Source organism: Phragmites australis, chromosome 13, assembly GCF_958298935.1.
Source record: "Phragmites australis chromosome 13, lpPhrAust1.1, whole genome shotgun sequence".
Lineage (NCBI taxonomy): Eukaryota > Viridiplantae > Streptophyta > Magnoliopsida > Poales > Poaceae > Phragmites > Phragmites australis.
In genome coordinates this window covers 30,898,154-30,909,774 of record NC_084933.1, presented here as the reverse complement: position 1 = coordinate 30,909,774, position 11,621 = coordinate 30,898,154, and the positions used below count along the sequence as shown (strand labels likewise).

At 41.6% G+C, this 11,621-nt stretch overlaps 1 protein-coding gene across 3 annotated transcripts; it reads left to right on the top strand.

The window, feature by feature from the left end:
* Window positions 1-4,220: 4,220 nt before the first annotated feature.
* Window positions 4,221-9,782, top strand: LOC133889323 (small glutamine-rich tetratricopeptide repeat-containing protein 2-like). Of its 3 annotated transcripts, XR_009903902.1 has the most exons (9): window positions 4,221-4,715; window positions 4,817-4,866; window positions 4,960-5,047; window positions 5,789-5,905; window positions 6,013-6,224; window positions 6,969-7,178; window positions 8,779-8,837; window positions 9,307-9,393; window positions 9,482-9,782. XR_009903902.1 is itself a non-coding variant. In XM_062329840.1 (5 exons), the coding sequence occupies exons 1-5, from the start codon at window positions 4,227-4,229 to the stop codon at window positions 6,064-6,066; spliced, it is 798 nt and encodes a 265-aa protein (XP_062185824.1). In that variant the 5' UTR covers window positions 4,221-4,226; the 3' UTR covers window positions 6,067-6,429. The 3 variants fall into 3 exon arrangements, 1 of the variants encoding a protein (XP_062185824.1); XR_009903903.1 differs by lacking the exon at window positions 8,779-8,837; XM_062329840.1 differs by lacking the exons at window positions 6,969-7,178; window positions 8,779-8,837; window positions 9,307-9,393; window positions 9,482-9,782 and having other exon boundaries at window positions 6,013-6,429.
* Window positions 9,783-11,621: the final 1,839 nt, after the last annotated feature.

Here is an 11,621-nt window from a genome sequence, read left to right as displayed (position 1 = left end):
CAAAAGTTCATTACAAGATGCAGAATTGTTCTTTTTCTGAAACATCTGAGAAACTATTTACGATAATGATCTTCCTTCCTCCACTTTTTCCTACCACAAGAAGTTTACTTTCGTCTCCAATACTGCAAAGCTGAAAAGCAAGCAGAGCAACTTTCAAGTTGAACTCCGTCCATTTTATGTTCACGCCCTTACGCACTAGCACTTGATTACAAGTTGACATATTGTCCGTCAGATTACTTAAAGAACAAACATCAGGACAAATCAGGAAAAAAAAAATCCTATGAGACCAGGTCCATGGCTTCATCGAGCTGGACCCTCTCCAAATGGAGACACATAGCGGCACTAATCTTAATGCACCCATCCCACTAACCAGCCCATTAATCCAGGGATTCCATTAACCAACCGTTCTATTTTCTATTCCCGTATACAGTCAACAAGTATACGATAGAAATCGGACAAAAATGGAAATATAGACAACATACGCCATTATATTTGCTAAAAGAGATAACATATCGGTATATTTATAAATCTAGTACTCGTATTCGGTACCTCAAATTCCCAAAAAACCTTGGAACGGTGGGCCCGTGCCATAGGTGCCGAATATGTGCAACAGTGCCGTATTTGGCACCTCAGGCGTCAAATACGGTCCGGTCTGTTGCATGGTCACGTCCTGTCTCTGCTTTCGGGGCATGGTGTTTTCGACACCTGAGGTGCCGAATACGGTGAACAGTTCCGTATTCGGCATCTCAGGTGCCGAATACAGTGAGGTCGGTCATTTTTCGGTGTTTGACGTACCGAATTCGGGTTTTTGGATTTTGAGGTACCGAATACATGTGCTAAATTTACAAATATGTTGATCTGTTGTCTATTTTAGCAAATACGTCAATATACATTATCTATTTTTGCATTTTTACCACAGGAATCGGCAAACGACTAGGGTTGTTGTTCCCGATTCGCTCCATCAACTAGGGCTCGACCATGGTGTGCTCCCGATCTTCTTCCATCGTAAGACACAACGGCTTCAACAGGACGCCACGCCCATCACGGGCTTCGATCGCGACGCCATGGCAGCCGCGAGCTTCAACCACAATGGTGGTTAGATCGTAAAGGGCCTGCAACACGACGACGTCACAGGAGTGGGCTTCGACCACAATGGCGCTCTCGCCGGCGAGGGCCTGTAGCACAACAACGTCAAAGGCATAGACTTCGACCACAATGGCGCTCTGGCTGGAGAGGACCTGCAACACGACAATGTCACACGCACTGGCTTTGACCACAATGGCGCTCTGACTAGAGAAAACATTGCAACAAATTCGGATGTGAACCGTAGCAATCTATAACTGTCTTACTGAATAATACAGGGTTCAGTTTCAGCAAAATGGAAAGTGCAGTTCATTGAATGGTCACTGACATGGGGTATTTTCTTTGATACAATAAATTTACCACTAATTGACATTTGCTTCATGTATGTCGACAGGTGAACAATCATAATGCATCCTTAGAAAATGTCCCAAGAGTTGGAATGTGGTTTGCATCTGAAAAAGAGGCACACAACTTTTATAATTCTTATGTTGAAAGGATAGGATTCAGCATCTGATGGTGTCAGGAAACTGCGAGCACTTTATCCTCGAGATATTTACTTTGTATTCTCTCTGATCTAAAATAAGTATCATTATAGATATCGATACGGTCCTTAAAAACACAACTTTGATTACTATTTTATTATAATATATTAATAAAACATAATAAAAATATTTTTCGAGATAAATCTACAAGTGTCATTTTAAAGTATCCAAACTCAATACATAAAAAATATTTTGTAGCTAAAATTTAAAACAGTTGACTATACGTAACCTAAAATAATATTTATTTTAGATTGAAGGGAGTAGTAACGAAGGTCAGAAGTCTATTCATCCAACTCATGAAGCGAAGAAAGAACAAACTTCTTCGAGAACATCTTGCGGGGCTCGTGATTAGTTCTTCATCACTTGGGAAGGTATTTGGAAGATAAAATGTTGAACTTGAACACAATCATTTTTTTAAAGTCCGGATAAAAGGCACATTCTTAGGTCAAAACATCAATTGTCAGATGTTGATCAACGCATAATGAAGAAAATGCGGACAACGGGAATCAAACAATCTGAAATATTCGATTTCTTTGAACAGTGGTCCGACGAAGCCGAAAATAGTCCTTTCTTACCGATGGATTGTAACAATTACATTAGAAATGAGCGTAAGAAATACTTAAAGACCAATGATGCACAAACACTGTTGGAGTATTTGAGGAATAAACAACCAGATAAAAACAAAGTATTCAGAGCAGAGCTTTATGCACATTGTCGATTTCCAAAAGCAAAATGAGTTTTGTGTGTGATTAGCGAAGCATGCTCGATCTAGTAATACAAGAGGAAAACAAAAAGAGAGACCGGATGACTGCTTAATACAGTGCTACAAACTTGATTAATTTATAAAAGTTGAGAAGGAACTAGAGTGAAACAATTGTGAATTGGATAACAATGCATGGATGTAGGCAGCCACGCGCGCAACGAAATTAGCGCCTGGTGGCATGTCGTCAAATACGGCACCGACGACGTCCTCACAGTGAAGGTTCCCCCAACCGGAGCGCCGTGGTGATCAGACCCCATGCCGGACATGGCATCAGGGAGCACCATGTCGCGGTGAAGGTCGTTTCCATTCAGCGTGCCGTCGTAGTCGAAGTTAGGCCAGCCATGTCGTCGTGCTTGAGGTCGTCTCCAGGCATGCACGTATTGGTAGCATATAGGGAGCCCGGTTGATGGAGTAGATTGAGAGCACGCTATGGTCGAGCCCTAGTTGATGAAGCGAATCGGGAGCAACAACTATTGTTTGCCGATTCCTATCGCACGGTTGGTTAATGTAATCCCTAGATTAATGGGGTGATTAGTAGGATGGGTGTATTAAGATTAGTGCCGTGTCACCGTTTGGAGAGGATCCAGCTTGATGAATCCATGAACCTGGTCTCATAGGATTTTTTCCCGACAAATCATATCAAGTAACTTATCAACAGCTCATAGATCATTGCAAATATCTGTAAAATTAACCAAGCATACCTTAACTTGCAGATAGCAACTAACAGATCTATCCAAAGATGGAAACTGAATACAACCACTTCGTGCAGAATACACTCGTCTATATACTGCTCTTCTTGGGATCAGGGCACGGTAGAATTCCCCAGTTTCTCCTCACTCGTAAAGTCTTCGTGAAATTGCTTCTCATAGTACACAGACATCGAATCAGTGCACCTGAGACCTGCTTTTGTTGCCCATGGGAAGTAATGCTGGAAAAACAGCGCCCTTTGTTTCTCATTGAACCTTGCAGAGTCCCCCGACAACTAAGAGCATGCACATCGGGAGGAACATCTGTTCAAATTCGATCACCTTGAGGGCAGTCTCTCCAATCAGGTTCGTTGGAAGTCCGAACAGCACATGCCAAAAGTCATGCACCACACGGGCGCGTGTTGCAACGTTTGCAAGCTCATCCGTGTTCATGAAACGGACAGGTGGGCAATCGTCTGGTGAGAAGTTCCTTCACCCCATGAACGGAGCAAGTGCAGCACCGAATGTGTTCCGAGTAAGGGTGTAAATTAATTAATCTAAAGATATATATATATATATATCGATTTTTCTTAGTTCAACTAATAATATTAGTTTTCTAAGGTACTATTAAATTTGAAAAAAAAATAGAGTTATTAGTTAAACTAAAAAGAATTGATAGATACTTTTAAATTAATTAATTTACATCATATTATGAGATATGTCCTAGGCGCGAGAAACCTATATGAATATCATAGGAGGACACTCCAAAAGAGTTTTATGAAGGAATAAGATGGATGAAGGAGAAATTCATGATACAATAGTAGATAATCTAGTATTGAGTTAACACGAGTTGGTTTTAATTGCACTAGAACATCACAACGACAAATCTAAATTGCACAGAAAATTGTTAAGAAGAAAATTAGAGATTTGCCTCTCAAAAAGTAAGCATCGCAATTTTATATCTAAATCTTCTGACATCGAGGTGACCATAATTTTGTTTCTGTTAATAACGGCGCACCATCTAAAAACGCCATTGGAAAGTGTGGCATTTTGATCTTGCTGCCATTTTGAACTTTTTAAATGTTTGGAATTTCCTTTCCCTTATTCCGGCTTGTAAATTGACTGGTTTGCCCCTACAGGATCAGATCAAGGATGGCTGCTGGACCAAGCCACACGGCGATGGCGGTGGCGGTGGCGGTGGCGGGAGTGACCACTACCAACCACTCCTCCATAGCCTCCGCTCGCCGACGGCCGCCGTCTTTCCGCCGGCTTAATCATTCGCCGCGCGCTTCGGGGGCGGTGGAGGTGCGGGTCTGCACGAACCGCACGTGCGCGCGCCAGGGTGCACGCGAGGTCCTTGCGGCGCTCGTGGGCCTCGCGCCGCCTCGCGTTGACGTGGCCTCCTGCGGGTGCCTCGGTCGCTGCGGTGCGGGGCCCAACGTTGCCGCCTCCGTCGCCGGGAGCGCCGCGGTGTTTGGCCACGTGGGCACGGCAGCGCGCGGCGCGCAGCTCCTGGAGCACCTCCTCGGCGCAGCGGAGTTCGACGCGACCTCGGGGCTCGCTGCGCTCGCCATGCGGGAGAATGCGGAGGCCGCCCACGACAAGGGAAATGCGGCCGAAGCGGAAGCTCTCTTAACTGAGGTATGTAAGAAGGCGCCATTCTGACAAGTGTGCTTGCTTCCTTAGCTTCCTGGTATTTTTCATAATCTCGTGTGACTTGGTTAAACTTGTGTGTTTTGTAGGCTATTTGTCTCAATGCTTGTGGTGGTCTGCATCTGGTTTACAGCAGCAGGTTTTGTTCTGTTGTTTTGAGTTTGGTGTGAGAAATAGTATTTGAAAGTGTAATTGTGTACTTGGCATGTGACGTTTTGTGGCAATTATGTAGGTCCAAGGCGAGACTGACACTAGGGGATATCTCTGGTGCGCTTGAGGACGCTGAGGAAGCAATAAGAATAGCTCCAAAATTTCCTCTGGTATTGTTTTCCTTTTGAAACCGCCAAATTTCCTCAGGTATCGCTTTGCTTGTAAGTTCATATTATGTCTTGCATTCATGCTATGATGTCCTTGGGAGTAAGCTTGATCAGGTTCCGATTCGCCAATGTTTGCCGCAAACTTGTGTTAGTACCTACATCGTAACTAGTAAGTTTGTGATGGGTGAAGTGAGGAATGATGAGTACTTGTAACAATCAACAAAACCAAGTAGTACCCTCATCCATGAATTGCTAAGCTGACAATGGTGATTGGAAATTTTGGATGCAGTACTAGTGAGATGCTTATTTTTCTCAGTGCAGAGGGCGTAAGCGGCCTTGGATGATAGGTTACCAGTAGTTTATAACATCTGTAACTTGTTCATCATACGTAATCTGAAATGACGTTCAACTGTATGATACAGAGGAGGAGCTTTTCGAAACAGTGTTTTGTTTGATAAATTCATTCTGTGCATTAAGAGAAAAGGGAAAATTGGAAAAATGCTACTGCACCAAAAAATGTCACTGTTCATGTGTCACTGACATAGTGGCATTTTCACTATGCAGTGGCATTTTTCCAAGTCTCCCCAAATGGAAATGGCATTGACTTTCCATTTGAGGCCTTACGAACAGTAATTTTCACTGTATCCTTTGACATATCAGACATCACTTCCTTCCGAACTGCCTGTCATTTAATTTATTATTACCTCATGGTCTGTGCAGCTCTTATTTACCATGGCTATGCAGGCTAACTTATTGCGAGGGGATGCGCTTCTTGCAATGGGTGAATATTGTGGTGCGGAGGATGCTTATGCAGATGCCTTGGATCTTGATCCATCTATTCGCCGGTCCAAATCTTTCAAGGTTAGCATCAGACATTTGCATTGCAAAGACTTCAATTTCATATTCTAGTTGCAGTTACCTAATTTAGCTCTTTCAGCTTAAGCATTCTATCACATTCCTTTGTTCAGGCCCGTGTGGAAAGGCTACGGGAGAAGCTTGTCGGTGCCAGCTGTTCATCATAATCCGTAGTTCATATTGATACTTTTCACTTTTGGCATCAGAAGTTCCGCCCAGCAAGTAATGTATATAGGTTCCTGGTGTTCCTGGTAGATCTGAATTGCTCAATGCAACATCTGGAAGTAGTAGTTTGCTACATTCCTTTGAGTTAGCAGTGCACAGGGTATAGTCTTCTATTTGGAATAAATGGGGTTATGAGATTAAGATGTTGGCGAGGATTTTTCTTTTTCTTTTTCGATTTATAGAAGTCTAAGGTGCTGATGATTGAACAGGTGAAAGTAATCATGTGCTTGCATTTTGCAAGCCACTACAAGTGTAGGATCCAACTGTTCACATGAATAAAAGGCATTGTTGTTTTTCCACCTGAACCACACTGTTAGCTATGAACTTAAGTCTTATAGATTTTGTTGTATATTTGTGCTTGACTATGTAAACTATTAATTCCCAAACTATGCCAGTGTTTATTGAGAGTCCGTCTCTATTCAGAAATTGATCATTCTCTGTGGTGCACTCACATGTGATCTGGGTATTCTTATTTGGTTAGCATTTATTTGTTCCATAACTTGGGTGTGGTAAATGGAATAATTCAAGGATTGATGCTAAATTAACAAAAAAAAAAAAAGTTACCTGGCCCCTCTCTGCTTATTCATTGCACCATCCTATTTGATTCATGGGCAAACTGTATACCTAGCCACCTCTTGGAGCTTATACATATTCTCTCAGTTTTCTACAGAACTGAACCATCATGCTACGATATCCTATCTACTACCTTAATTCTGTAGAAGATGCTAACCTCATGTTATGATTTCAATAGTTAGTTATTCTCACCGACATATTCTGTGGACGTTACAAGAAGAAATTGTTTGGACATGTAACAATCCTCTGTACTCTTTCTATTCTTATGTAGGGTATAAAATTGTCTACCTTTGCGTTAGCAGGGCTTCCAGAGTTGTAATTATCAATCCATTTGGAAAGATGAGAATAAGCCAAGTTTCAACTACAAGTTGCTTTGAAGATGATGCAATGCAACATTGTTATTGACTGGCATCAGCACCTAGCTGATACATTCAGCCGTTTGGATTTCTACCAAACAGATGTTATCACAATATGCTAGGAGGTAAGTATTTCCATGCTTTGACACTACATGAGGTGAAAATTCTAATTTCGTTAGATCTCAGTTATCCTATTCAGTTGCAAATGTGCTAGGACAAACTATTCACTCTATGATTTCTGTACGTAGTTTCTGGGCTTTCATACATGATTTGAAAGTCGCAGTTTCTATTCATTGTGCTTCTGGGGATTTTGTGACCAAAAGGTGTCCCATGGAGAGAATAGTTTAGCATCCCAGCACTTTTTATCGTTCTTTCTCTTGTGTTCTTTGCACATCTGTAAATTAGCATCTTTCTTAACCTCGTTTTGGTCCCTCTGGGTATTACTGTGTGTAATGGTAGCTTTTTTTAACTCCTGTTGCGTGTCCCAATAATCTAGGAGGATTGTTCTGAGTTTTACTTGAACTAAAAATGGTGCCTTCTGCTTTGACCTAAACCAAAATGTTTAGATCAAGGCTTACAATCCAAACGGCTCGGCTTATTTTTTCTGGAGGGTTGCTGGTAGTAGATGGCCTGAGCTCAATTTAAGGAACTCAGGCATGCTGGCATCTGATTTCAGCTGGAAAGATGCCTTTCCCCTCTTTTGCTGGCTGGTTTATGAAGTAACAACTAACTGCTACACATATAAATCATGAGAATATGTATAACTTCCAACAGACAGCCTATTACTCCCACAAATTTGCTCTAGACCAGGCTTGAAGTGGTATTTCTTCATTTACTTGTTGCCACCGATAATAAGCTCTGGCCTTGACTTCCAGTTTGCTTTTTCTCATTGTCGTGGTTAGCACTATTGTGAGTTATTGTGGCTTGGAGACCTAATCTAACAAGATAAGTAAAACCCCATTCTCTCAGAGCTGGTGACGTAACATTAGAAACTTTTGGAGTAGCTCAATCTCTTAAGCTTTCTCCGAAGATATACAAAGGAAAGAGGCAAGAAGTGGATGATAAGAAGAAAATATGACAGAGGCCCACTTATTAACAGACACATTTAGCAAATTTAATAGCCAAACATTTACAAAATAGCGCTTGGCACTAGTTTTGTATGATTCAAATTACAGCAGCCGCATAAAACCCGGCTTTCTATTCTTTTATTTTTTTTGGTTTATGGTGTTTTTCCTTCCTTCCTTTTTTATGAAGCTAAGCTTGTTCTTATCAAGTTTTATCATCTTATGTGAGTGTCGACCAGCATGGACCCCATTTGTGTCCCACCTAATAGAATTCAATCGTTTTTGCACCCGTATTTTGTGGAAAGCTAGTTCCTTTTGTCCCCAATATGGGTCTACACATTTTTTTTTCGAAACAAGGATATGCATCGACATGTGACCCACAATATTGAAGTCTGAACTTGCAATTCTGGTCATCAAAGCTGACCGGACCAATCTGCCAGCAAGTAGCCACCTTGCTGGGATTCCAAACCAGCTTTCTTTCGTAGCACAACAGATTTCTATAAACTTTTGATATTGTGGGCCGTCACCTGGATTGGTTTGAGCACATGCAAGATGATAAGAACATTCTTAGCATGCTATATTTGATTAAAAATTAAAAAAAAAGGAAACATTAGCTATTTTGATTGTGATGTTTAGCTGATTTGCTGCCCGTGTGATGCAGTGTATGGCAAGAAAACTTATATGGATAATTTGCTGATCTCCCTCATTAGTAAACTCCAGGTTCGGTCCGTGATACGATTATTGAAATCGTGTATCATTTACATTACACCAGACGCTTGCATCAATACAGTCATATTGTTACAGTTAAAGACATGCCCTCATGAGACCCTTTATGATAATATGATGCAATCATGCATAACATGATAACATATCATATATGGTTGTGGCTTGCACCACCCTGAAACATTGATCAACTTTTTAAAAAATTGAATGGGTGACTGAGGCAGCAATTTCATTATCTATTCGTTTTTGCTGCTGAATCATCTACTTGCCAAATGATCTGCACTTCTTAATTCATACGCATAGTTTCCATTTTTTCCTTCACAGCATGTTACACATCTTTATCTTTCCCCAACTGCTGCACTATGTGTCAAGCAAAATGCTTCAGTGACTGAATTCTGTTTCTGCTGACTGCTAGAAACCTTTATCAATCTGTTGGGTCTTTGTAATGTTTATTTTGGAACTTCAGTTACTTGTCAGGTTGCCGTAGTTCAAGGTTGCACATTTCAAACTTCAGGCGTACCTTTTCTCCCGTAAGCATCGATTCAACTGAAAGGTACGTCCACATCAACGAATCCGTAATTTCAGGCTTATACTCTATCTTATGACTTGTTCGGTCCTCATTATCCATGGGTTGTGTGCAGCTCAAGTTTGTCTTCAGGTCAAAGTCGATGGGCGAACTGACAAAGGGGGAGGTTCCGACGCCCAGGTTTCGTTCCCACCGTTTCGGATGCGTGGCGCTAAAGCGAAGCACGCGTGGTGGTAACTGTAGCGCTACCAAACGGCTCGAGGTAAATTTCTTGGCCGGCCCCTGGTGCCGCAATCAGCCGTGGTTTTTGCGCGTGCCATGGAAAATACAACTTCACATGCACTTGTGGACTCATGATGAATTTTATTTGTTCATTTTATCCATCTAATATCTATTTGGTCCATTCATTTCACCCACCTATGGTTCTTTTTTACTTATCCTCTAATACAAATCTTAACGTAAATAGATAATTTTAATTGATAAGGCATGTGTCCATATGAGGTTAGTTGGAAATTTCCCAACCACTTGCATTGGCTGTTGCACTGGATGTCACGAAGTGAAAAGTACTATTTGCAGCATTGCACCTGAATCCCCCAACTAACCAGACGCTGCAAGTGATGCGAGTACTGATGTGCATGTTCGGTTCGTTGCGTCCACGGTAAGTAAAAAAAGGGGTGGGAAATGAGATGTTATGGGCACATCGGCAAAGTATCCTGTCCAGAATTTTTTTTGAACAAAGCATGTTTTTCACGCTGGTGTCGTCATGGTTACCCACGGAGACGAATGTCTAAAATAAGCTCGTACATAGCGTGTGAAAAGCGGTGGGCATTTTTATTGAGTACTTTCTCTCTTCCTTAATACTTATCACTTTTGATTATTTTATTTATTCTTAAATATTTATCATTTCACGTATAGTTTTCAATTTTATTCCTATAAAATATCTCTTACTCAGTTATTTAGACTAGTTTTTAAAATTATTTCTCATTTAAAATTGGTACTACACTATTTTGCACTGTGCTTCTTCGTATTGTCTTCCTTATCTTCTTCTTTTTCTTATTTATTTTTCGGTCTAAATACTTGTCATTCTAATCGGAAAATGTTGATAAAAGCTAACAACGGTGGCTTAGGAGGAGAAGCAACAAGAACTCTCGCGTAGGAGGGCATATTTTGATTCCTTGATCAAATAAATCAGATAAAGATTATGATTCCTTGATAAAGTGAGGATCATCCGTACCCCATTTCCTCGTGTTCGTTAGTGTGCTGTACCTCAGTTGGTACGCACCTGACATTTGACGGTACCTTGGTTTCGGTGTGAACTGTTTCCTTTTCCTTTGAGAACTCGTAATGTGTGTGAACATTTCCGTGGAGAAGTGCAAGGTTTGCTCTGAAAATTACTTGTACGATGGTCGTAGAAATCGACCTGGATCTTTGAGTGCCTGGAGATCAAACCTCGTAATGATGAGAGCGCAATGAGTGGGTAAGAAGTCAGTGATCAGTCTGAGCTAATGAGGAGATGAAAAATATCTCCGAGTGACAGCAAGATCGAGCCAGGCATTCCAGTATGTTCCGCTGGCTAGCATTTTTTTTAAGTCAGGTGTAAACACGCACTCGCATATATACATCACATCAACATGAGTGATACATCTAAATAAAATTAAAGATATAATTTTATATAGCGTAGCTATGTACTTTGATTTTTTTTTTTCAAAATATAATCTTAAGCAAATGCGAGCACTCATGTTGAGTTTAAAACTCATTCTAGTGAAGTTTCACTAAGCAGAGATAATCAAATGGACTCTTCGGACCCGCTCGGCACGGCCCGATAGGCTTGACTACTGTAACAGGCCGTGTCGTGCCGTGTTCTCGGTCCACGGCACGGTCCATCTTTCACTGTGCTGAGTCGACCCACGGCACGATCGGCACGATAGACCCGGCTGGCACAATAGAGGCACGCTCGTTTCGGCAACACTCCAAAAATAGAAAAAAAAATACTACAGAATTTAAAAAAATTATAGAAATATAAATAAAAAAGAGCTTTATTATTATTGCTAGGCCGTGCCATGCTCAGGCTGACCGTGCCTCCTGGGCCGTCGTATGTCCGAGCCATGTCGGGTCGTGTCGTGCCCGTCCGAAAGATCTAGACCGGAACGTGCCGGTCTGCCATACCATGTGCTCGACCCAGGCACGATTCGGAGCCTCGTGCCGTACCGATCCAACTCATCTAAATTCGGACCAGACTATACTTAAATCGTTGC